Source organism: Hippocampus zosterae, chromosome 9 (assembly GCF_025434085.1).
Source record: "Hippocampus zosterae strain Florida chromosome 9, ASM2543408v3, whole genome shotgun sequence".
In the NCBI taxonomy this organism is placed as follows: domain Eukaryota; kingdom Metazoa; phylum Chordata; class Actinopteri; order Syngnathiformes; family Syngnathidae; genus Hippocampus; species Hippocampus zosterae.
In genome coordinates this window covers 12185102-12212384 of record NC_067459.1, presented here as the reverse complement: position 1 = coordinate 12212384, position 27283 = coordinate 12185102, and the positions used below count along the sequence as shown (strand labels likewise).

Here is a 27283-nt window from a genome sequence, read left to right as displayed (position 1 = left end):
ACGTCATACTCCAGTTGGTTGAGAGGTCCCGCCTCTAAGGGGGGGGGGGGGGGTTCCAGAAAGTGACTGCGAGTGAGCACACCGCATCTTTGTGACTCTGCCACGTTGCTATTAAAAGTCACATAAAACGTAAATATTGTCTGCTGACCATCATTACATCGGCTAGGGTAGGTTAGCTGTTGTCGTAGTTCAAAGCTTAATACGTGGCGTGGGTTGGGTCGGCGCCGCAAGTACGTGCTCGCGCGCAGGGCTGAGAGCAGCAGACTATCGACTGCTGAGTGCTGAGACGCGCTTCACTCGAGTGACATTGCTACAGTACGTGCATTATTATGGAGCAGCTTCCGGACAAATACAAATTGTCCGCCGTGTAGAGCCATTTTGATCTCCTTTTGGAGAATAAGGTATTTATTAAAATCTCCTTGTCTCGCCATGTGCCTCTCGGATTTTTGACATGTCTTATTCCATTGTGCGTGTGTCATCTGCACAACAGGGGAAATAGCAAATTTACATCGGTGCTGCTTCGCAAACGAGCATTTGCTCCGGAGCAAATTTTTAAGCAAATAACTTAATGGTGCATGACCGCCATCAACTGATATGGGGTGACTTCTAATTTCGCTCAGCATGTTGGGGAAAGAAAAACCCCGGCACCCTCAAGTATACATCCATTTTCCGATCAGCTTTATCCTCAAGGATCGTGAGGGGGTGCCGCAGCCTATCCCAGCTCTCTTCGGGCAGTCGGCGGGGTCCACCCCGACCCGGTTGCCAGCCAATCGCAGGTCCCCCAAATATCTGAAAAGCATCTTATATTTTTCCTGCTTGTGCTCAGCTTTAGAATGTCCCAATTAAAACGACTTTTTACACTCAACAATAACACATAATCAAACATTTTCTATGAACCTCATACTGATCACACCAAAATAAGAAATTCTCAATCATTTGTAATTCCCCACAGCTGCAATGCCAGATTCATGCTTACCCATCCTAAACAATGTACTTTTTGGCCCGTGTGCCCATACGTCAACCTTGACATGACATGTATAATTTTATCTCTTCCGTCCTCACCGCGTCCCCGTGGCGGCTAGACAGACAACTCCTTCAATGACCACACCGTTGATATTTTCAGCGATTTATTCACCAGCGAGTCAAGAAGGTGTAAAACTGAAACAGACAGACATAAAAACACTTATACGTTGCAACGTAAATCGTGGTAAAACAATGTGCCCCACTGATCCGACATGTGACGAACGCCTGGCTACGTTAGTGTAGTTAACGAGCTATTATGCTAATCGTTGTGCATAAATGTGAATTAAATAGAAACGCCCCACGAATTAGTAATATGGCATACATTTACATAAAATATTTATGTAACCAGGTGCAAGCATCTAAGTAAGGTTACTTAGATGCTTGTAGTGAAGGCTTCCTTGTTTAACAAATGTAGCACTGTCACTTTAAGAGCCACACTAGATCAAAACACGCGGGAACATATGCAGCGTGTGAGAATCAGACCAGAAAGGGTGACATGCACGTAAAGGAGGGTAGTCGCTGAACTGTGCCCACTGCTTGTCCCAACTTGATACACCCATGATCGTCCTCGTAACCCTGGCGATATTCAGAGCACAATATCTGGAGTGGTTCTCTGTATCTGGTTCTCAATATCTGGGGTTGGAGTTTGAAATCTACCACTAGTGAGTCGTGTGAACAGCTGTACAGCGTAAGTGTTCTTAGATCATCATGTTATAAGATGTAAATATGTTTTTTTACTGTAAATTATATGAACTGTGTTATCTGTTCTTTAGAGGGGAGATCATTTGTGTTTGACCACGTGCTTTGTACACACCCAACGCACCGGAACATATCGAGTAAGTGTGGCTGCATCTCAAAACATTGGGTTGTAATGATTATTTGTTCTGCACTAAGAAGTATTGTGGCTTGTAAATAATGTATTTTTATTTCTGTTTTCCTATTGTTGTTTTTTTTCTCTTTCTTTCTTCTTTCTACATACATTCTTGCTGCTGGAGGCTGTAAATTTCCCCAGGGTGGGACGAATAAAGGATATCTTATCTTATCTTAAGCAAGCCACTGCTGTTGTCTATTGTGGCGTAATTGTCTGTAATCTGTTAAATGATTTTTTTTGATCTCTTAGATCCCTTTTCGACCTCTTTTAAAATTCAGTTAACATCTCAGTCTTTCATCTTAATGCTCATTGTTCAGTCGGGAATAAAGCCTACCTAAAATTATTTTGTGTCCAGTCCAGTCTTTCCAAAGACCCGGCTACATTTACATACAGGCTGTGCTTGGCCTACGACACGAAGTTGCAGTCTATCGTTCGGAGGTTCCCCGTGCAACGTTCAACCGGAAGTGTCTCACCCCATAAAGTCCGGTGTGCCCTTCACAATAACGAATTACCCTTACAAAATAAAGCAGCTCTGTATCCATCCATCCATCCATCCATCTTCTACCGCTTATCCGGGGCCAGGTCGCGGGGGCAACAGCTTTAGCAGGGAAGCCCAGACTTCCCCTCTCCCTAGCTACTTCTTCCAGCTCTCCCCGGGGGATCCCGAGGCGTTCCCAGGCAAGCTGGGTGACATAGTCTCTCCAGCGTGTCCTGGGTCTTCCTCGGGGTCTCCTTCCAGTGGGACATGCCCGGAACACCTCACCAGGGAGGCGTTCAGGAGGCATCCGAATCAGATGCCCAAGCCACCTCATCTGGCTCCTCTCGATGTGGAGGAGAAGCGGCTCGACTTGGAGCCCCTCCCGGATGACCGAGCTTCTCACCTTATCTCTAAGGGAGAGCCCGGACACCCTGCGGAGAAAACTCATTTCGGCCACTTGTATCCGGGATCTCGTTCTTTCGGTCACGACCCATAACTCGTGACCATAGATGAGGGTTGGAACGTAGATCGACTGGTAAATTGAGAGCTTCGCCCTTTGGCTCAGCTCCTTCACCACGACAGACCGACACAACGTCCGCATCACAGCAGACGCTGCACCGATCCGCCTGTCGATCTCTCGCTCCCTCCTGCCCTCACTCATGAACAAGACCCCAAGATACTTAAACTCCTCCACTTGGGGCAAGATCTCCCCCCCCCCCCCCCCGACCCGGAGGGGGCACTCCACCCTTTTCCGACTGAGGACCATGGTTTCAGATTTGGAGGTGCTGATTTTCATCCCAACCGCTTCACACTCGGCTGCGAAACGCTCCAGTGAGAGTTGGTGAGCACCGTTTGAAGGAGCCAAGAGCACCACATCATCTGCAAAAAGCAGGGATGCAATACTGAGGCCCCCAAAACGGACCCCCTCAACGCTTCGGCTGCGCCTAGAGATTCTGTCCATAAAGGTTATGAACAGAATCGGTGACAAAGGGCAGCCTTGGCGGAGTCCTACCCTCACTGGAAACGATTCCGACTTACTGCCGGCAATGCGAACCAAACTCTGACATCGGTGGTATAGTGACCGAACAGCCCGTATCAGGGGGTTCGGTGCTCCATACCCACGAAGCACCCCCCACAGAACTCTGCGAGGCACACGGTCAAACGCCTTCTCCAAGTCCACAAAACACATGTAGACTGGTTGGGCGAATTCCCACATACCCTCGAGAACCCTGCTAAGGGTGTAGAGCTGGTCCACTGTTCCACGGCCGGGACGAAAACCACACTGCTCCTCCTCAATCTGAGGCTCGACTTCCTGACGGACCCTCCTCTCCAGCACCCCTGAATAGACCTTACCAGGGAGGCTGAGGAGTGTGATCCCTCTATAGTTGGAACACACCCTCCGGTCCCCCTTTTTAAAAAGAGGGACTACACCCCGGTCTGCCAATCCAGAGGCACTCTCCTCGTTGACCACGCGATGTTGCAGAGGCGTGTCAACCAGGACAGCCCCACAACATCCAGAACCTTGAGGAACTCCGGTCGGATCTCATCCACCTCTGGGGCCTTGCCACCGAGGAGCTTTTTAACCACATCGGTGACTTCAACCACAGAGATAGGAGAGCCCACCTCAGAGTCCCCGGGCTCTGCTTCCTCCAAGGAAGACGTGTTGGTGGAGTTGAGGAGGTCTTCGAAGTACTCTGCCCACCGGTTCACAACATCCCGAGTCAAAGTCAGCAGCGCCCCATCCCCACTGTACACAGTGTTAGTGGTGCACTGCTTCCCCCTCCTGAGACGTCGGATGGTGTTCCAGAATTTCCTCGAAGCCGTCCGGAAGTCGGCTTCCATGGTCTCACCGAACTCTTCCCATGCTCTGGTTTTTGCCTCGGCGACCACCAAAGCTGCGTTCCGCTTGGCCAGTCGATACCCGTCAGCTGCCTCTGGGGTCCCACAGGCCATAAAGGCTCGATAGGACTCCTTCTTCAGCTTGACGGCATCCCTTACTGCTGGTGTCCACCAGCGAGTACGAGGGTTGCCGCCACGACAGGCACCAACCACCTTACGGCCACAACTCAGATTGGCCGCCTCAACAATAGAGGCACGGAACATGGTCCACTCGGACTCAATGTCCCCCGCCTCCCACGGAACATGGGAAAAGCTCTGTCGGAGGTGGGAGTTGAAACTCCTTCTGACAGGGGATTCCGCCAGACGCTCCCAACAAACCCTCACAATACGTTTGGGTCTGCCAGGACGGACCGGCATCTTCCCCCACCATCGGAGCCTACTCATCACCAGGTGGTGATCAGTTGACAGCTCCGCCCCTCTCTTATCCCGAGTGTCCAGAACATGCGGCCACAAATCCGATGACACGACCACAAGGTCGATCATCAAACTACGGCCTAGGGTGTCCTGGTGCCAAGTGCAGATGTGGACACCCTTATGTTTGAACAAGGTGTTCGTTATGGACAGTCCGTGACGAGCACAGAAGTCCAATAACAAAACACCACTCGAGTTCTGATCGGGGGGGCCGTTCCTCCCAATCACGCCCCTCCAGGTCTCACTGTCATTGCCCACGTGAGCATTGAAGTCCCCCAGTAGAACAAGGGAGTCCCCAGCAGGAGTACTCTCCAGCACACCCTCCAAGGACTCCAAAAAGGGTGGGTATGCTGAGCTGCTGTTTGGTGCATATGCACAAACAACAGTCAGGACCCGTCCCCCCACCCGCAGGCGGAAGGATGCAACCCTCTCGTCCACCGGTGTGAACCCCAATGTACAGGCACTGAGTCGGGGGGCAATAAGTATGCCCACACCTGCTCTGCGCCTCTCACCGTGAGCAACTCCAGAGTGAAAGAGTGTCCAACCCCTCTCGAGAGGACTGGTACCAGAACCTAGGCTGTGTGTGGAGGCAAGTCCGACTATTTCCAATCGGAACTTCTCTGCCTCACATACCAGTTCGGGCTCCTTCCCTGCCAGAGAGGTGACATTCCATGTCCCAAGAGCTAGCTTCTGCAGCCGAGGATCGGACCGCCAGAGTCCCCGCCTTTGGCTGCCGCCCAGCTCGCATAGCACCCGACTCCTTTGACCCCTCCCACGGGTGGTGAGACCATGAGAAGGGGGACCCACGTTGCCTCTTCGGGCTGAGCCCGGCCGGGCCCCATGGGTGTAGGCCCGGCCACCAGGCGCTCGCCAACGAGCCCCACCTCCAGGCCTGGCTCCAGAGGGGGGCCCCGGTGACCCGCGTCCGGGCAAGGGAAACTGAGTACCATAAGGGGCTTTGTGAGCCGTGCTTTGTCTGGTCCCTCACCTAGGACCTGTTTGCCATGGGTGACCCTGCCAGGGGCATAAAGCCCCGGTCAACTTAGCTCCTAGGATCATTGGGACACACAAACCCCTCCACCACGGTAAGGTGACGGCTCACGGAGCTCTGTAGTTATAGAAAATAGGAACCAAATGTAACATGTTCCGGGAGCCGGAACAGTCCTCATTTCACCAACCTTCATCTGTTTCTCTTTTACAATATGTTTTAATTTCCGATTGACTAAATGTAACATCTACCTCAAAATTGCCATGTCTTGCACCCTCCTTTGCACCGTTGTCTGCCAACTCATTCCCACAAATCTACGAAGTGCAGGTTGAGTGAATGGCTACCTAACCACTAAAAAATAAATGGAAAATCGCAACCACAGCTTCATGTAGTAACTGCCACACATGATTTAAACCACTTAGTTGGTTTATTTAAAGGCGTATCTATCTTTTTTTTTTTTTGAATCTCAGAATTTGAAAGAAGATGCCATCAGGTGCCGACAGGTATGGCAGCCTCGGTCACACGCTCCCTAGTATTATCCCTGTTTTTGTCATTTTCGTTTGTTTTTGGCGACCCTGAGCAGCTTACTTACACGAGGGAAAAGTTGCTGCGCATTGGGGAGTCTACGCTCGGTCTTTTTTCACCAGCACACGAAAATCCACAAGGTTTTTCGGAGCTAATCGCGAGCGGAGCGGCTGCGCTGTACTGAGCATGGAAACGCCGCCGGAGGAGGGGGAAGCGAGCCGGCGTGCTCGTCAAGCTCCGGCAGCGCGGATTTCGAACCCCGCTCCCGTCGATCCATCTTGCTAATCTACGATCTCTGCCAAACAAGATGGATGAACTTCTTCTCCTCACAAAGACCAACAAAACATTTGCACGTTCTGCTGCGCTCTGCTTCACTGAAACCTGGCTCAGTGACCGCCATCCAGATCCCGCGCTACATCTACCCGGCTTCCGCCTTCTCAGAGCCGACCGCGACACGGAGCTATCGGGGAAATCGAAAGGTGGAGGGATTTGCTTCTATATCAACGAAGAATGGTGCACTGATGTCACGAAGCTCGACGCACACTGCAGCCCGGACCTGGAGTCGCTGTCTTTAAACTGCAAGCCATTCTACTCGCCACGTGAGTTCACCTCCTTTTTACTAGTCGGTGTTTACATTGCGCCACAAGCTAACGCTAACACGGCGATACAAACGCTAGCCGAACAAGTAAACAAACGAACTAAAATACCCAGAGTCACCCCTGATCATTTTGGGTGATTTTAATGGAGCACATCTTAACCGTGAAATTCCCAGATATAAGCAGCACATCGACTGTTTCACCAGAGAAGGCAACATTCTAGATCACTGCTATACAACAATCAAAAATGCATACCGATCGGTCGCCCGTGCAGCATTGGGTCTTTCTGACCACAATTTAATCCACTTAATACCTACATACAGACAAACTCAAATGTGTTAAACCGGTTGTTAAGACTGTGAAAAAATGGACAGATGAAGCAAAGCTAGCTCTACAAGAATGCTTAGACTGCACTGATTGGGGCGTCTTTGAAACTTCAACGGGCACACTGGATGAATACACAGACACTGTAACATCATACATCAGTTTCTGTGAGGACATGTGTGTACCAACGAAGTCCTTCCGCTCCTTCAGCAATAACAAGTCATGGTTTACTCCCAAACTCGGGCAACTCAGGAAAGAGAAAGAGGCCGCATTTAGAAGTGGAGATCGGGCACTGTACAAACATGCCCGAAACCAATTGACAAAGGAAATTAACATCGCAAAGAGAAGCTATGCAGAGAGGCTGAAAAACCAGTTCTCTGGCCTGAAAGCAATCACTAACTATAAAATGCCATCCCCCCAAACAGTGAACAATAAGGGTCTTGCTAATGAACTAAACATGTTTTTCTGCCTATTTGAAAAGGACACCCCCATTTCCCACACACACACACCTCTACCATAAACCACTCTACCTACACCCCCACCCTCTTTTTCTCCACTACAGATCCACGAACAGGACGTGAGACGGCTCTTCAAGCAGCAAAAGATCAAGAAAGCTCCGGGGCCCGACAAAGTGTCCCCCTCCTGCCTGAAAGTCTGCGCTGACCAGCTGGCTCCGGTCTTCACACAAATCTTCAACAGATCCCTGGAGCTGTGTGAGGTCCCATCCTGCTTCAAACAGTCTACCATCATCCCAGTTCCCAAGAAATCGGCAACATCGGAACTGAACGACTATAGGCCTGTCGCCCTGACGTCTGTGGTCATGAAGTCCTTTGAACGCCTTGTGCTGAACCACCTAAAGAACGTCACTGGACCCCTGCTGGACCCTCTCCAGTTTGCCTACCGGGCAAACAGGTCTGTGGAAGACGCAGTCAACATAGGTCTGCACTACATCCTCAAGCACCTCGACAGCACAGGGACCTACGCAAGGATTCTGTTTGTGGATTTCAGCTCTGCGTTCAACACCATCATCCCGGAACTCCTCACCCCCAAACTACTCCACCTCGGTGTGTCGCCTACGATCTGCCAGTGGATCCTCAGCTTCCTGACGGAACGGACACAACAGGTGAGACTGGGAGCAACAACATCATCAATACGCACCACCGGCACTGTAGCCCCACAGGGATGTGTCCTCTCGTCACTGCTCTTCTCTCTCTACACAAACGATTGCACCTCAACAGATCCAGCTGTCAAACTCATAAAGTTCGCAGACGACACCACGGTCATCGGTCTCATCAAAGACGGCGACGAGTCTGCGTACCGCCAACAAGTGGAGCAGCTGGAGCTGTGGTGCGGCCGACACAACCTCGGGCTGAACACGCTCAAGACTGTAGAGATGATCGTGGACTTCAGGAAACATTCTTCTCCTCAGTTGCCCCTCACACTATCCAACTGCCCTGTGTCAACCGTCGAGACCTTCAAGTTCCTGGGAATCACAGTCTCCCAGGACATGAAGTGGGAAGTCAACACCATCTCCATCCTGAAAAGGGCCCGGCAGCGGATGTACTTCCTGAGGCTGCTGAGGAAGCATGGCCTGCCACAGGAGGTGCTACGACAGTTCTACACGGCAGTCATCAAATCAATCCTGTGTTCTTCCATCACGGTTTGGTTTGGGGCCGCCACAAAAAAGGACAAAATCCGACTTCAACGGACAGTTAGGACGGCAGAAAAAATCGTTGGCACCGCCTACCCACTCTTGAGGACTTGCACACTGCAAGAATCAAGACAAGGGCACGGAAAATCCTCCTGGATCCCCCGCACCCTGCCCACCACCTTTTTCAGCCACTCCCCTCAGGCAGACGCTACAGATCCATGCGCACCAAATCCAGTAGACACTTAAACAGCTTCTTCCCTCTAGCCATTAACTCCTTAAACAGTCACTGACATAGTCACTCTTCTTGCACCACAAAATGGTACTACAAAACTACTGGTTACTCTAAAATGGTTCAATGATTTTGTTGTTTACGATGATACTAGTGCAGCGTGTTATACCGGAGACAAATTCCTTGTGTGTTCTACATACTTGGCCAATAAAGATGATTCTGATTCTGATCTATCCCTTTATCTGTCGATAGTTGCTTGAGAAAATATTCTGCCCTCTTTTAACCTTACTGACCCTCGAGTTTATATTTTGCAAATTAGAATGGGCACACAGAAAAAATTATCTTGATCTGCAAAACCGATAGCGATGTACACAAAAAAAACTTGCAGCTTTAACCGCAACCAAAAGGTGGTTTTACAAAGTATTAACCCGGGAAGGTTAAACATTTCGCGCACCCCGCTTTTCAGTTATTTCTATAAATTTTTAAATTATCGTATGAATTTTGTTCCTTTTGCGAATGTGTCCCACTTGGTGTTGATTCTTAAGAAATGTCACAGTAATTTTATTTTCATATAGTATAAAATTATGAAGGGCATCAAGTGGTTATCTCACGTTTCTGAGGATGGGGGGGTCAAATCTGCCCTGGATATATTTCTGAAAACTTTATTTAAAAAAATGTATGTATTCATAAAATATTCAGACACATATTTAAAGGAATGTTGTAATATTTTTGTCACACAAGCTGAAGTACGTAGAAAATGTATGGATGTATGGTCAAAGCAATCAATTTCTTTATCAAGTCCCTTCTAACAATTTGAAATTTTAAAGCACATTGACCACTGGACTTCAGGATCCAGTGTAATTTAATGGATAATTCAAGTAATATTTTAATCAACAAGACAAATTCTGAGTTAAAAATGTTAAATCAGAATGCCTATGAATAAGACAAATAGTGGATAAAAGTAATTGTACAAAATCATCAAAATGCTTTTATTAGCATTTTCTTGGTTGGCATGGCCATTTATTTGACAAAGGCACAAGTTATAATTTCCTACTCACTTCATTTAAAAGTCTATCTAATGAATAAATGCATTACATTCACAGCAATATGCTTTAAAAAAACAAACCCACAGTCTTATCGTAACAGTATGAAAACCTTTGCGAATGTTCAGCTCTATCTGCTCCTTCTAAATCTGCAGCTTTGTTGGAAGTGCAAATGGAAACGACTGCAGTCAAGGAGCAGCTTTCATATCTATGGACGCACCATAAGTAGCTGATCATTGTACATTTCCTTTAAAACACCCAATGGTAACTTGATCCCTTCATACAAATTAAATATTTGACTATTTATTAAATAACACCTAATATTTTACAAGCTTATTTACTGACATCCAGTACAGAATGTTATCAATGAGGTCTCAGAAGAGTGTTGAAGATCAAACTCCAACAACTCAAAAAAATACATAAATAAAATATGTGCCATTGACTGTCTTCTGACACGCAAAACCACTTCAAAGTACCTAACCACCACCATGTGAAACTAGAATCATTTCTTTGTATCGATGCTTTTGCAACACCGCGACAATGCATGTTTTGTTGTGCGCTCAATTGTTCTTCATGCCACAATTGGCATGTTTGCTTGACATGTACCATGTTTGTGCTAGATAACAACACTGACTATATGGTGTTTTTAAGGCTGGGTTTACATTACAGGTTCAAGTGCCAGGTTCTAAATTTAATCCTGATATCAGTTTTTTGGGGGCACTGTCTCCAGTGATACATACAGTATTTGATGCGGCTGTGTTTTCACTGGCTGAAAACATGAAACAAAATGTAGACAGCCAAATTGCACTGAAATAACTCACTAGTGCCAACAGCGGGCAGTGACAACACAAAAGTAGTAAACAGCAATATACAAATAATACGAATATTAGTTGGTCTGTGCTGACACATAATTAAAACGAGAGTAACATTGGCAATAGGTCACTGGCGCAGTGGTGGCCATCTGCAATTACTTTGCTTATTTAAGGAAGAACAAACCACTAATGTCATTTGTTTAGTTGTCTATATGCTTACAATGCAATTTTGAATAACAGCAGGTTTTCGTTTTTGTTGTTTGAGTCGATGCAAGTGTGTCCACATCACCAATCAGTGTATTTAGATGACAGTTACCGGTAGTTAATACTGATGAGATATATTTCCATCGAGACGTATACTTCCACACTCACATTGGCACATATAAGATTCCGATTTGTATCCACTTTTGGAAGAGTCCTGATTCTGATCTGAAGATATCTGATCCAATGTTTTTGTTTGTGTTTTTATGCTCCCATGACGCATATCCCACTTGGGCACTTGAAAGCATAAAAACAAAATCTGAGCTAAAAAAATAAAAATAAATAATCACTTGAACATGTAGTGTAAATTCAGCCAACGAGATTTTGGCACTTGTTTCCTCCCGATTTCCATGGTTCCCTGAGTGCCCACACCCTTATCCCCCAAATTCCATCAGAGCCTGGTGTTTCTATGCAGGTCCAAATGCATTGTCACATAACACACAAGAAACACAAGGCAGTGTTAGAGTATCACCGGGGCATGGGGATGCTTCGCTGGAAAAATAAGAAGCAGAGGTCATTTGTCAGTGACGGTGGCAGCGGCCATTGGGCTTCGCATCGTCCCGCGTGCTGTTGCTGCAAGTTCCTCGATTTCGGTGTTGAGCCGCCGGATCACCCATTCCACGGCTTCACGGCCCTGGAGAGAGAAAGAGAGACAGAGACAGAAAGTGACAGAGATACAGTGAGTGAGTGAGAGTGAGTGTGAGAGAGAGGAACACGAAATAATGAAATACAGTCTAACTGTCCAGCTTACCAGGTAGTTATTAGAGATAAAGTGGGCGAGTAATTGATTCATTTGAGTTTGTTAGAACATTTCTTGTTTTGTTTTGTTTTTGCAGTTCGATTGCACAAAGTGTGTTAGGTTCACTGAAAGCTCAAAATCCTCCACAAGCGCAAATGAAAGTGTGAATGCTTATCTATGTGCTCCGTGACTGACTGGCAACCAGTCACGGGTGTACTCAGCCTCTCTCCCAAAGTCAGAAGGGCTAGGCTGCAGCTCACACTGCAAACCTTATGAGGACAAGCGCAATTTAAAAATTTAAAAAAAATGTAGCAATGAATGAAACCGGATTAAAATTTAACACTTGAAGGCTTGAAGCCTTTGTTCTGCTCCTTCAAAAATTTCTGGACCTCCTAAAAGTTACGTCTTACATTTTAAGTGCAAGCACCAAGCAGTCAGTAAGAACGTGTGATCTCCTACCTTTCCGGCATTGGTTGAGATAGTGCTTGCTAGAATGCCCTCCAAATAGCTGCTTAGACTGACTCCTTTTACAGATATGATGGCTTCTTGCGTCAGGATTGTTCTAAGGAGAAGAATTTAAAAAAAAATACTTAAGAATTGTCATTCTTGTTTGTTGGATCAGTAAGCTTCGATTAACCTACTTTCGAGAATCTTCAGGGTGGGGTTTATACGTGAGCTTCTCATCCACAGACACCAAGTTGGTGAATGTAATCTGCAACGTGGGGAGAGATATCACAAAAGGGCAAAGTTGGCAGATGAGCCTCAAAACAGTACAGCACAACTGCACTATATAATATATATACAATACAGGCAAGTATTCATCCCAGAAAATGTCATTAGCACATGACTTCACAACCATTGAAAAGTGGATCTACAAACGGTCTGTGCATTTAAAACTTTTAGAAATTGCATACAGTCTCATTTTAGGTAAGCTGACCTAAACTATCAAATACTCACATTTGTGGACTGAAGTTGCAAACTCTTCTCGAGTGGATCCACAACTGAGTGCTCTTGAATGTACGTACACGTCCGCGCGTTGCCAATGATCTGGGGACAAATGTGAAGATAGAATTTTGATTAAACATTGGGAAAATATAAATAATGCCAAATACTATCCATACACCCATTTTCTAGAGGGCTTGCCCTCATCAGGGTCTTGTTTGTTGGAGCCTGTCAGATAGATTACAAAAAAGAAAAAAACACTGAGCCTACAAAAACTTCCCCACTCCTGCACTAAATGATACACTTGTAATCATGCTCGGGACAGACAATGCCGCGAGCATCATTGATTGATGTGATCGCAGTTGGTGAGCACACATCCTAAGAGATCCTTGTAGAGGTCAGCTGCCGATTGAGCGATGTGTGTTGAGACTGCATAGCCGCGCAATAGCTTACTTTAGCTAGTTGTCCTTGCAGAGGTCACGAGGGCCGCGAAACAGGAGACGGGCACCAACGAATTTCGTGGTCTCATGAGCGCTTGTTATAACTCAGAAAGTTACATCACATGCTGTCACGGGTTGTAATGCTAACTTGGTACTCAGAGTTACTACTGGAGTGTAGTAGGTCCAACTCTTCTGTCCAAAGACAGGAATAGCACTGTGGGAGTAATTGGTTTTGGATACTCACAGACTTGACGATAGAGGGAAGACCCCACTCAGTGCTGAGAAGCCTTTTGCTGTGCAGTCGGCCCTGCTGGTCGATGGTCCTGTCTAAAACGTCGACCCCGAACACGCTAGGATTCATCGGGTTGGGGTACTTTTGCATCGCTGCCTTGGTCACAGTCTCCCAAGGATGACTGTTGGAGGAAAACAAACAGTCAAGGCCACTTTCAAAGATTTAAAATGAATACAGCAGCACACAACGGCCCTTACTTTTTGGGTATGCATTTGATTGCTTTATGTAATTAAAATGAATGAACTAGAACTGTTTTTCATTCAGCTATTTAATATCCATCTATCCATCTATTTTCTGAACTGTTTATCCTCACAAGGATAGCGGGACGTGCTTGAACCTACTTCAGCTGTCTTCGGGCAGTAGGAAGGGGACACCCTGAACCAGATGCCAGCCAATCGTAGAGCATACAGAGACAAACAATCATCCACGCTCACACTTAGGGACTATTTAGAGTGTTCAATCAGCCTGCCATGCATGTTTTTGGAATGTGGGAGGAAACCCACGCAGGCCCGGGGAGAACATGCAAACTCCACACAGGAAGGTCGGAGCCGGGTTCGAACCAACGACCTCTGCACTGTGAGGTTGACACACTAACCACTTGACACCGGGCAATACTATAATTATATTTTTATGCTATGAACAATGCACAACATGAACGAGTTTTACACAAGTACATCAGAATCAGAATCACCTTTATTGGCCAAGTATGTCGAACACACAAGGAATTTGTCTCCATTAGAACACGCTGCACGAGTATAATCATAAACAAGGGAGAGTGGAGTCGTGAATAAAATACTTTAATTAGGGCCTACAGTATCTCGACCAGTTGTGGTTTGAGATAATAACTTTAGTAAAAGAAGTACCGGCAATGAGAAGTACCTCCTCAAAAATCACATTCATCTACATATATAAAAGTTTTTCCAAAAAAGTAAAGCAATAATTATGTTCCCTGGTGACGAATTACATTCATGATGGAGTAGTTACTAATTCAATGACGTTGTATGGGAAGAAACTACTAACTAGTAACCACAAATAATTTTCAAAAGAGTTTTGCCCAACATTGTTTGCTAGACACTTTCTAGAAAAATTTTGTTTTTGTAAACTACCTTCTTTCTGTTTACAAAGACTGTAGTTTGTACAAGCAGAGCATGTCAGCAAGCATTCATTCATTCATTCATTCATCTTCCGTACCGCTTGATCCTCACTAGGGTCGCGGGGGGTGCTGGAGCCCATCCCAGCCGTCTCCGGGCAGTAGGCGGGGGACACCCTGAATTGGTTGCCAGTCAATCGCAGGGCACACATAGACGAACAACCATCCACGCTCACACTCACACCTAGGGACAATTTAGAGTGTTCAATCAGCCTGCCATGCATATTTTTGGAATGTGGGAGGAAACCGGAGCACCCGGAGAAAACCCACGCAGGCCCGGGGAGAACATGCAAACTCCACACAGGGAGGCCGGAGCTGTCAGCAAGCAACAATCGATAAATATTGAAACGAACTTGAATTTGTTTTGGGAATAAGTCTCTGATACGTCATGAATTTAACTTTGATTCCTACGGCATTTAGCACGTGATAGGTTTGATTAGCTTAAGAATTTTGGCAGGGTTCATTGGTTAATAATAATAACAATATAATTCTCTCCTGCAAGGAATCCCAGGACCCAAAAGGTTAGAGAAGCCTTGACGTAGGGGGAATAAAGTATCAGTGTCGGGGTCCTTTCATAGAAAACTTGATGCAGTTTTCCAGCTACTGAGAGTTGAAGGTCATTCGTGTCTGGTTCCCATGGAGACGCGTGCGCCCGGCCAGACAACGAGGATAGTGACGTCATATTGGGAAAAGTAGGGGAAAGGTTACCCAACTACACGGACCTCTTATGAAATAGGGACGCCGCCGACCTCATGTACACGCACCTTTTCACACTTGTCACACTCTCCGATTATTTCAAACTTACGAGCTATGATATCATGAGTGACCTAAGGCCAACGAACATGACGACAAAATAAAAGTCTATCGGCAGCATGCTATCTTGTTAGCTGGCTAGCAAGGTATTTTTCCGTTTGAAGCTACTCTATGCCCCCATGTATTGTGTAATCCATTCGCAAACTGACAGCATGACGTTGCTTACTAGCACAAAAAAATAGCGCTTTGGGTGAGGTCTCACTTGAATATGTGTTCCGATGTCCAAATCTTCATAGCGCGGAGAGTTGCGGTCGGATGGGTGAATGTAATTCGCCGGGCTGATCCGTTTCACTGAGGCCGGTGTGCGAGATGCCGGGTTGAAGTCAAGACAAGCGTAAGTCCCTCCCCGTGTCCTTCCTCCCCTCGTTCAACAGAGCTGTCACGTGACTGGTATGACGCACATCCGCCTCAGTCAGCATGCGGCATGGCGCGTAACCGGTCTGCTGTCACTCTCACTTGGGGCAGTGGAATGCTGATGGCTTATTAAAATAGCACTCAGTGACATAACAGGAGTTGTTTTCCTTTCTGTTTTTTTTAGAACACGTGTACAACAGGGCGGGCCCAAAAGGTTTACGCTTTAATGATATTATTTTATGTATATATATTTAGTACGTTTACAGTTATCTTTCTTATCCGAAGTCCATCCTTTCCAGACCCTCTTTATATCTTCCCTCGGCGTTTTTTTTAATCTTGCATCATTCCTTCCATCGTTCTTTATGGATCCTTCCTTCATTTAAACCTGATTTTCCTTTTTCACTCTTCCCTCCTTTGCTGTATTATTTTGACCTGTCTCTGTCTTCCTGCCTTCCAGACTTACCTACTGATCTTTGCTCTTTCCCGCCTTCTTCCCTCAGACCAGCTTTTGTGTCACATACCTTTCCTTCCTTTGCTTTATTTTTTTGCCTTCCGTCATTCCCTCCTTCCTTCCATCTCTTCTGCCTGCTTTGCTTTCCTCCAAGCCTCCCCTTTTTTTTCATTCTTTCATGCCTTGTTCACTCACACCCGGTTTTATTAATGCGTCCTTCCTTTGCTACTTTTCTGCCTTTCCCAGTCCCTGGCCTCCTTGCTTCCAGCTCAACCATGCTTTTCTCTCTTCCCTTCTTTGTTCCACCCTTACTTATTTTCTTCCCTGGCACCCATTTGTGATATTGAGTCCTTCCTTCTTCTTTTGCGTGAAACTACTTTTCTTCTTTCTTGAATCAAATAAGTCCCATTATTCACGGCACCTCTTAAAAGAAACAAGTTTATTTAAAAAGTACATACTGTACTTACTTTTGGTCAACCCTTGTAATATACCAGAATAATAGAATGCTTTTTGTCTTTTGTTAGCGAGTATTGCAAAAACAATCATCGGTATTATACAATTGTCCTGCATGGAAGGTTGAAAGTTCTGCGCAACCTTGGAGGAGCAAGGACACATTTTGAGCTGCTGGCTGCACAATGTCAAAAGCAAAGGTTATTGTAAATGGTAGTCATAGACCAGCATGTCTGGTTGTATTTTTTTATTCCTTATAAACAGAAAACCTTTAATGCGGCTGTTCTGATTCTTTCACACAAAATGGGAATTTTATTTTCCCAGCATTGCGACTTTTTTATGTAACATTACGACTTGAGTCTCAAAGCAGTATGACTTTAATTCTATAGTTTTACAACTTTATGCTTTGTATATACATTTTTTTCCACTCAAAATGTGACTTAGTTCCCGAAAAAAACATCCAGCCTGATTCTCGCAGTAATTTTTTTTGAATGTCCGCCTTTATTTACTATGACTTTATTCTCTGAACGTTACAACTTTTTTCTCTTGACATATTTATTCTCACAGTAATATATGATTTTTTTCCATAGTATTGCCACTTTAATATTGCAACCTTATTCTATTATTACTACACTTTATTATACAATTACTTTTCTAATTGTATAATAAATTAGCGCACAGAGCACACAACTATTATCACTTACTTTTTTCTCATGACATTACATATTAATTATTGTAGCATAATATTTTGTTTCGCATAAATTTTAACTGACCCGTAACTGGGTTTTTTTTTCCTCCCTCAAAAACATTGACATTATTCCTGTAACCTTCTGAGACTTTTTGGAACATTAAACCCTTTTGGCAAGGGCATATATATATATATATACAGTATATGTGTATTTATATGTGTGTTTATATATAAAACATTACGACTTTATTTCCGTATTGTATATCAAAACAAGAATGAGGAATTTACTGTGACGGTTGGCCGTTGTAATTGTCAGAGGACTTTGTGCCTTCTCTTTCCTTTACTAAAAAAGTGGAATTACTTATTTCCTGTTGTTCTTCATTCCAAAACTTATTTTCGAAGTTAAAGTGAACTCATTAATGCTGTATGGTTTGGGTGAAAAATAATTGATACGCATGTTAGCCTCTGGTCACAAACCACAATGGAATACATGAGTCGAGATAACTTTATTTCTTTACTTATCACATTGCACAGACACTCAAGGCAGTAAAATGTGTAATCTCAAAGTCCCAGGCCGCTCACAGTGGGAGGAAACAGAATGACAGCCAAGCATACTTTATCAGCGTCATTATGATCCTGCACTTAGTTCGAGTCAAGTCGAGTTAAAATTCTGTAAAATAGTTGAATTATACAAAGGAATAATAGAGCCACGCCAAAAAGAGACTAAATGAAAAATATGCTATAAAATAAAGGTGAAACATATGACAGTAAAGTTGTGAAAGGAAAAAAAGTATTGTACAACTTGTAACATTACAATTATAAGGCCATCATTTACAAGGAAAATTACGGTGAGGGAAAAAAACACTCGTACGCTCAGATAAGCTTGATAAGTTACTGCTGAGAAAGTCGGAACATTATGGGAATAAAGTTGTCATTTTGTTCACACCTCTCTTGCTGGCTTTCAGTGGAAATCTTGCATAAGTCTGGCCATGAGTTGTATCTTACTTAATTCTTGCAACCTTACAATTTTTTTCTTGTAGCCTTCAAACTTTATTTTCATAACTTTGCCACTTCAGTCTTGCAACTTCACAATGTTGCTTGAATCTGGAAACTTTCAGACTTTATTCTGTTCACTTTATGATTTTATTCTTGCAAATGTATGACAATTTTCATCATTTTATATGAATAACATTTCAACTTTAATCAAGTAAATTTTAGACTTTATTCACATGACATCACAACTAGATGCTCTTAATTTCATGGCTTTATTCTCGTAATTTTATGATTTCATTATTGGAATGTTATGACTTTACAGTATTTTCATGACTTAACTTGATTCTCGTAAGAGTCTGACATTTATCGAGTCACAACTTTATTCCCAAAATGTTACGACTTTTACTCTGATACCATTCCCACTATTATTTAACAACATTTTGATTTCTCATAGAAATGCTGCTTTCCCATTCTCTCTCTCTCTCTCTCTCTCTCTCACCTCTCTCTCTCTCTCTCTCTCTCTCTCTCTCTCTCTCTCTCTCTCTCTCTCCTGTATGTATGTATATGTACCGGTATATATGTTAACATGGTGTCTTTTTCTGAACGTTTGCATAACGTCTCTGGAAAGGCTTTAAACAAACTACCGGGTAATCACAAATCATATGAAATACAGATTTCTTAATTAATACAGAGACAGTGACACCTTCATGCAAAGTCAAGTATTTCTCTAGCTACCTGTAGTCTTGAGGACTCATGAGAGCTCAGGCCAATTTCCAGAAATCCATCCATCCATTGAGCTTGTGCTCATTAGCTATAGCCCATCTCAAGTGACTGCGCGAGAGGCAGGATACATCAAAAATTGACAATTTTGGCCTCCAGTGAACCTAACAAGCATGTTGTTTGAATGCGTAAACCCATATACTGTAAGCAAGGGGAGAACAAACTCCACACAAGATTCCCCCGAGTTGAAATTCAATCCCAAAACTTTACAATTGTGAGGCAGACGTTTAAAGCCACAATTGCTACCCTATCTGCAAACATATTCTATTCAAATAAATCAAAGCTACAATCCATCTTAAAGCAACATACAACTGAATATGTATTGTCCAGTGTGTATAAACATTAATAGTGCAAATATCAATGTCATCTGATTCCCTGAAAAAAAGACGAAGCCGATTAAGTATCAAAATGACATATTTAAATCATACTCTCAAAAAATTTCAAAAAACAATGAAGGGCAATGAATTTTCAGTGGCGTGTTGCTTTAAACATCAGTACAGCTAAATAACACGTGTATAAGTATTCCATAGCACCATTTCCTCACATATTTTGTTGAGGCAACGTTTCAAGGTTAGTCCTCATCCACGGTTTCTCAAATTGTTTCTGTCACTATTTCCTCCATAACTTCCATCCGAGACTGAATCCTTGTGGCTGTGGACTTGTCAGGCGGCTCCTGCTCGTCTTCGTCCTCCATTTCGGACTCCATGTCAGCAGTGGCGTCTTGGTACTGCTGGTACTCCGACACCAGGTCATTGAGGTTGCCCTCGGCCTCCGTGAACTCCATCTCATCCATTCCCTCTCCCGTGTACCAGTGGAGAAAGGCCTTGCGCCTGAACATCAGCGCAAACTGATCGCCCACTCGGCGGAATATTTCCTGAATGGCCGTGTTGTTGCCAATGAACGTGGAGGCCATTTTAAGGCCTCGAGGAGGGACGTCGCACACAGCGACCTTGACATTGTGTGGGATCCAGTCCACAAAGTAGTTGCTGTTCTTCTGCTGGACCGCTAGCATTTGTTCATCCACCTGCTTGGTGGACATCCTCCCGCGAAAGACGCCGGCAACTGTGAGGTAGCGGCCCCGTCTGGGGTCGCAGGCTGTCATCATGTTGCGGGGGTCGAACATCTGCTGGGTGAGCTCAGGTACGCTAAGGGCGCGGTACTGCTGACTACCGCGCGCCGTCAGTGGGGCAAAACCAGGCATGAAGAAGTGAAGGCGGGGGAACGGCACCATGTTGACCGCCAGCTTCCTAAGGTCGGCGTTGAGCTGACCGGGGAATCTCAGGGAGGTGGTGACCCCACTCATGGTCATGGACACCAAGTGGTTGAGGTCCCCGTATGTAGGCGTGGTGAGTTTGAGTGTGCGGAAGCAGATGTCGTACAGCGCCTCGTTGTCGATGCAGAAGGTCTCATCCGTGCTCTCCAGGAGCTGGTGCACCGACAGGGTGGCGTTATAAGGCTCCACCACAGTGTCGGAAACCTTTGGCGAGGGCATTACACTGAAGCTGGTCATGATCCGGTCGGGGTACTCCTCTCGGATCTTGTTGATCATTAGGGTCCCCATACCGGAACCTGTGCCGCCGCCTAAGGAGTGAACCAACTGGAAGCCCTGCAGACAGTCGCAGCTCTCGCTTTCGTTCCTCACCCGGTCCATCACCTGTTCGATCAGCTCTGCCCCCTCCGTGTAGTGGCCCTTCGCCCAGTTATTGCCGGCACCCGAGTTGCCTATATCACCATAATGAAGGCAAAAGTTGGAGGCACAAACAAAAAACAATAGACTTCTTTGACTGCTCTAAGTGACTCAAACATTGTTTGTTTCTTTTACATAACTTGTAATTCTCTTTGTTTTATGTTCAGTTTGACGGTAAACTTCAAATGGAAGTGGAAAATAAACCGTTTGAAGTATCTTTTTTAAGCAATTGTTCACCATTTGCCAAACTGCTGCTTTTTGTGAAGTGAGTTGAAATTAGTTCACTAAGGTCAAAAATCAGCCGAATGTCAGTTTGTATTTAAAAAATAAAAATAAAAAATCACTCGTATCACAAAGCACCATTTGTATTCATAATATTTTGGACAGGCAGCACACCATGAATGAAGTTGTCCGGCCTAAACAGAACACCGATTTGACTCCCTCTGATGCTGTCCATGGTTCCAGGCTCCAGGTCAACCAGCAGAGACCGAGGTACATATTTACCACCTGGACAGAGAATGGAGACATATTTGTCGTTGGTAATTCTATCATGGACTCTCTTGATGACGCCTTACCGTGTGCTTCATTGAAGTATACGTTGACTCTGTCCAATTGGACTCTGCTGTCACCCTCATAGATGCCCGTCTTGCCTATTCCATGTTCCTCGCTGATTACTTCCCAAAACTGAGAGGGAAAAGGTCATTGAATGTCAATATAGTCCTTTACATTTTTTTTGTTTGTTTGGGGTTTTTTTGGCATTATAAATATACTCTTGAATAGTGTCCCTGTAATGGGATTCTAATATTCTAATTTACAGTTCAGTCAACCTTATTAGGCAAGCGCACACTTGACTGACATATCATCTGTGTGTCGCTTATTATCTCGTTGTTCCTTTTTCGTGTTTTGCGTTGGCCACGATAAAAACAGAATGACCCACCCTCACCAGTCTCACCCTTATCTCCTCCCAGAATGCACTCACGTCACTCTTGGTTATTGGCATCGGGATTCTACACTTTGAGTCAAAGTGTCGCAGTATTGCAGAATATCGGTGGAGAACCAGGATGGCCTAAACTTCCACTGTTATCCGCACTAAATTGATCTTACCATTCATTTGGAATACCCCAAAATGTGCATTATGTATTCATTACCATAATTTTGCCATTAAGTTCTGGATAATAGTATTACATTAGTCTCAATTTAACTGTCTGACAAAAACAATTATTAGAAAAATTTGAATGCTGTAAGTTACAACAACAAAACAGATATTTTTTTAATATATTACTGTATATATACTGTATGTGTGTGTGTATATATATATAAAAATAGTTTTGTTATATTTAGTACATAAGATATCCTTTATTTGTCCCAGACTGGGGAAATTTACAGTCTACACTAGCAAGATTGTGGGTAGAAAGAAGAAAAAAGAAAAACAAACACCGCAATATAAATACAAATATGGATAAGGTCGCAGTGCTATTTACAATTGTTTTTCACATGATTTAATTTTTTTTTATTCAGCAGCCTGACAGCAGTCAGTAGGAACAAGCAGCAGTATCTCATATAGATTGAAATAAAAAAAGATTTCAGTACTTTGTCTTTCCAAATTCATTCATTAATTTTAAGGTAATTTTCAGCTGAAACATTAAAAAAACACAATATGTAAACACTGTGAGTGTGTATATATCATTGTAAAGTATATCATTTCAGAGCAATTCAGTTTAATTACCTTTGAGCCGATTTGGTTGCCACATTGTCCAATTTGTAGATGTACAATTTCACGCATGGTGACGCAGGCATCAATTGCAGTTGTTTTAGCGGGTGGGTGCCTCTGATACGCCAGAGGGGTCCAACTGGTTATATGTAATGACCAGTGATGTCATCACATGTCAAGCAGGGAGGGAGTGTTTTTTGTGTGTTTGGGGGGGGGGGGGGGGTCACACCGCTTGCCGCTCCCGTTTCAAATGTTCACATTGTGAATTTCTGATGTAGACTAATAGCGTTATTGGTACTCCTGTCTAGGCATTTCTGTTCATATTATCCTCACTTTCAGGCACAGGAGAAAGCTGTTTTTTGCCTACTTGCTGACACAAACATAACACAAGGTGACAGGATCCTTTTTTTCTATCGACGTCTACCTGTGATTTTCAAAGAAAGAGTCAACAGTTTTCATGTATTTCAGTTCTGTCATACAATTTATTCTTATACTATGATACCTTGGAATGTTGAAATACTCTTAAAACGTGGCCTATACCACAGATGTCAAACTCAAGGCCCAGAGGCCACATTCGGCCCTCCACATCATTTTACGTGGTCCGCAAAAGCAAATTATATGTCACCTTCATGACCCCTGGTAAAATCTATCCCAAAATTTTAAATTGTCATGTGTAATAAATAATACTGAGATTTTGTAATATTTTGTTGTTACCCTTTTTACAGTAATTTGAACTAAAATTGAATACATTACTATCCTTGATTTTTGCTTGCAAAACTAGCAATCTATCAATACGTTATGAAATCATACGATGAGACGAGTAAACATTGTTTTGTGTTCACCATCGTAGCGGCCCTCTGAGGGAAGCTGTAACTACAAAGAGGACTGTGACCAAGATAAATTTGACATCCCTGGGTCAATAGAGTTGCAATGCAAATCATTTAACCATCACATATATTGCATTTTAAGAACAGCTTGGATGTTGTTGTTGTTTTTTTTTTAATCGCTTAACCAGCTGTTCTGTGGTATCACGGTGTGTTCCTCATCCTTTAGATAACATTTTGTCACCTCAGTGAGTTGCATCATGACTCCCTCCCTCAACTGTCTGCAGCGGGGGCTAATTCGCCAGCTGGACAACTCATCTACACTGACCTTTATGTGTTTTGCCCCGAGCTCCTTCCTGTTACTTCTTGATCCATTTTTGCGTGTACGTGTACGTATGTGTCTCTTGTCTCGTTTGACTAACTTTGTGTGGAAAGCTCACGTGTGATGTAAACTTTCTGTATGACCTAAGTGAAACCTAGCTGAGAAATCTTAGGCAATTTATGGAAGAGTGCAAAAAAAAAAGTTGAATTATAGAACCGGAAATGGAACTCAACTGTGACCATAGGAAAGGTTTACCTGTTTAGTGCATGAGAAATTTACAACTAATTTCCGATACAGTCACAAAGCTTTATTAATTACAGTATAGCAATACTTACAAAACTCCGCTAGGTGACAGTGTTGCTCAACAAACACCTTTCTGTACTTTGTTTTCATTCATGTTTGTCAGGTTCAAATAAATGTATTTTTAATTTTGTTACACAACATTATTGTCTTCTTTAAAATGTGACTTAGAGGAGACACATTACAGTATTTACATTTTTCACAATTTCACACACTCCTCAGGTGTCTCAGAGGTCTGTTTGCTCTTAAAACTACTCGCAAGATTTTTATGGAGCTTCATTTAACTAATCCCTCCCTCCTCGTGTTTCTGACCTAATATGCACCCTTCCTTAACGTTTAACTCTGAAACCCAATGTAATTGGTCAGTCGCAGAGGGTGTGCCTTCACTCACCAAATGATTGACACCTTGTTAGTTACTCTCTTTGATTGGTTGTTTTTCCACAGCCGTGGTGGTTTCTTGCAAATCAAATTAGAGGTACAACTTGGGGTCAGAGTATTCATTCATTCATTCATCTTCCGAGCCGCTTGATCCTCACTAGGGTCGCGGGGGGTGCTGGAGCCTATCCCAGCTGTCTTCGGGCAGTAGGCGGGGGACACCCTGAATCGGTTACCAGCCAATCGCAGGACACACAGAAACGAACAACAATTCGCACTCACACCTAGGGACAATTTAGAGTGTTCAATCAGCCTGCCACGCATGTTTTTGGAATGTGGGAGGAAACCGGAGTACTGGAGAAAACCCACGCAGGCCCGGGGAGAACATGCAAACTCCACACAGGGAGGCCGGAGCTGGATTCGAACCCGGTACCTCTGCACTGTGAAGCCGACGTGCTAACCACTGGACTACCGGGCCGCCCGCGCTCAGAGTATCATTTTTCAAAATCACAGATCATTTAACCTGTACCACTGCCAGATCCTACTAACACTGTGAACAAATAAGACTTTTTTGGGAAGGGGCGGAGGCTGTTGAATAAAAGGTCTATTTCCTAATCCCCATATCCTAACAAGGTTTGCGAGTGTGCTGGAGCCTATCCCAGCAGTCACACACAGACGAACAACCACCCGCGCTCAAAATCACACCTAGGGACAATTTAAAATGCTCCATTAACCTGCCATGCGCTTTGGAATGTGGGAGGAAACCAGAGTACCTAGAGAAAACCTGTGCAGACCACTGTGCCGCCAATCCCATGTTGACAATTAAGGTGAACATTCAAATATGTGCTGCTTATTAAGAACTAACAAGTAACACTGTTAGCTAACAGGAGTCTAAAATAATACTGCAGCTCTGCTTATCTTTTCACATTGACATGAGTGTGTTCTTGTGCAGGTGAACTCCAGCCATGACTTCAAAATGGCAAGTCTTGGAGCCTGTAAATCAGCAATGATGTCACAAATTGGTTTCCTCACCAAGACATTTTCAGAAAAAGGCAGATTAGATTTACTTGGTATGTTGAATAGGCAGACACCCTTGAGACCCAACTACTATTATACAAGCGATCAAAAAATGTATTTTCTTTTTTAAGCATTACTATGAATACATTTAATAAATGTTTTGCAAAAGTGATAGATTGTGTTCAGTTCACATCAATGCAACTGCATGGGGTTTCCTCCGTTTGATTTCATAAAACACAAAGGAAGTCAGAGATGCGTGTCTTGAATTTTTGAAAAGTGGGTCAGGTTGTGATTTTAGTCAAATTAAAGATGCCACATCTATGACATATGCATTCATCCATTTCAGGTCCTTGCAGATGGTGGCAAAACACTTAACGCTCGAACATAGTATGTTTATGTATGACATAAAGTTCATGTTGTGATAGTCACTAGAAAGTAAGATTGTGAGAAAAGATGATGCTGTTCATGAGTAAATGTTGAACGCCATGTAAAAAAAAACGAAAAAAAAAAACAAAAAAACACTGACGAGACATCCAGTCGCTCACCGTACATTTCATAGTTGCAAATCTGTACATTAATTAGAATCTTGCCATCAAAGGTGGTTTCTCTCAGTTTTGTTCATGTTGTATAATTTTGGGTGTCATAGATTTGGTGTCAAAGTCACTGTTCATTTTGACGTGTTATTTCACAAAATATTTTTGAAAGAAAGAGTTGGTTTTGGTGAAACCAACCCATTGCACTACTGACACTAAAGAAAACAAAAACGTAGAAGCACGCATACCAAATCGGCTGGCAATATGGAGAACTCTCCTTTGAAAACAGCTAACGTTGGATATGTTCAGTAAGATAAAAACACTTTTACAAGTTGGTGGTTATTGATTGATATATTGGGCATGAGTAGGTTGACAAGAGAAGGACTTCAAAAGAGGGGGCTCGGGGTAATCAATCACGTAGTTCAAACCCGGCTTGATTCCAGATGTGTCAAGTCAAAGTAAGACAAAAACTGGAAACAGTAGAAGCGTCACTTCAAAACAAAAGCAAGTCTCGTAAATGAAGCACAGCATGGACTTTAGATCCTTCATTTATTGCTGAAATACATATACCTGTGTGAAGATGTTCTGGTAAAAAATAAAGTATTTAAAGTATATCAATTCAAGTAAAAGTACAGACATCACATGTCAAAAACAACAACAACAAAAAACCTTTTTTTTTTCATGGCAAAAACATCTTCCCACCAGCACATCACCCCCGTTCTCCAACAGCTCCACTTGCTCCCTGTTCAACATCGAATCAACTACAAACTGCTTCTATATACATATATGGCCATCCACAACCTGGCCCCTCCTTACCTATCTGACCTTCTCCAGGTGCATATCCCCTCTCGCTCCCTCAGATCCTCGTCCTCCCTCCGCCTGTCAGTGGCCCCTGCCCGACTGATCACCATGGGAGCCAGAGTCTTCAGTTACGCTGCTCCAAAGCTCTGGAACAACCTACCTCCGGACCTCCAAAACTGCACACCTCTTTCCACTTTCAAGTCCCGACTAAAAACACACCTGTTCAGGATTGCCTACAACACATAGCTCTTCCATTTCCTATATTTTTATGATTTTATGTCCTGTTTTTATATAACATCTCGTTTACGAATTTTTACATTGTATTTTCTTATTGTTTGTACAGTGTCCTTGGGTGGCATGAGAGGCGCTTTTAAATAAAATGCATTATTATTATTATATTATTAAATCATCAAATTGAAACACTGATGTGTCTTCAATTAACATACTATGCTAAGAAGCCGAGAGAAAGTGTGAGGCAGATGTGCTAACACTAGTTCCAATGCAGCCTCA

The 27283-nt window shown here is 43.9% G+C and overlaps 2 protein-coding genes and 1 long non-coding RNA gene across 5 annotated transcripts in view; all 3 read right to left on the bottom strand.

Moving 5' to 3' along the window:
* Positions 1 to 1110: 1110 nt before the first annotated feature.
* On the bottom strand, positions 1111 to 2439 carry LOC127607408 (uncharacterized). Its single transcript, XR_007964071.1, has 2 exons — positions 2286 to 2439; positions 1111 to 1158 (listed from the first exon to the last, which is right to left on the bottom strand). It is a non-coding gene; the product is annotated as an uncharacterized LOC127607408 (long non-coding RNA).
* A 7517-nt stretch (positions 2440 to 9956) lies between these two features.
* The window catches only part of LOC127607401 (PRELI domain containing protein 3B-like), a 157842-nt gene continuing 140515 nt past the window's right edge, over positions 9957 to 27283 (bottom strand). Inside the window, exons 2-7 of one of the 2 annotated variants that reach the window (XM_052075667.1) lie at positions 15690 to 15744; positions 13477 to 13645; positions 12808 to 12897; positions 12492 to 12562; positions 12310 to 12412; positions 9957 to 11745 (exon numbers count right to left, since the gene is read on the bottom strand). In XM_052075667.1, coding sequence (XP_051931627.1) covers positions 11626 to 11745; positions 12310 to 12412; positions 12492 to 12562; positions 12808 to 12897; positions 13477 to 13645; positions 15690 to 15721 — 585 coding nt within the window. In that variant the 5' untranslated portion in view covers positions 15722 to 15744 and the 3' untranslated portion in view covers positions 9957 to 11625. Of the gene's footprint in view, positions 11746 to 12309; positions 12413 to 12491; positions 12563 to 12807; positions 12898 to 13476; positions 13646 to 15689; positions 17395 to 27283 lie in introns of those variants that run through there. The other variant, XM_052075666.1, reaches the window with a different exon arrangement.
* Positions 19082 to 22767, bottom strand: tubb1 (tubulin, beta 1 class VI). Of its 2 annotated transcripts, XM_052075647.1 has the most exons (4): positions 22617 to 22767; positions 21466 to 21574; positions 21287 to 21397; positions 19082 to 20925 (listed from the first exon to the last, which is right to left on the bottom strand). In XM_052075647.1, exons 1-4 carry the CDS (start codon positions 22671 to 22673, stop codon positions 19796 to 19798), a joined length of 1407 nt encoding a protein of 468 aa, XP_051931607.1. In that variant the 5' UTR covers positions 22674 to 22767; the 3' UTR covers positions 19082 to 19795. The 2 variants fall into 2 exon arrangements, with proteins under 2 accessions (XP_051931607.1, XP_051931608.1); XM_052075648.1 differs by lacking the exon at positions 21466 to 21574.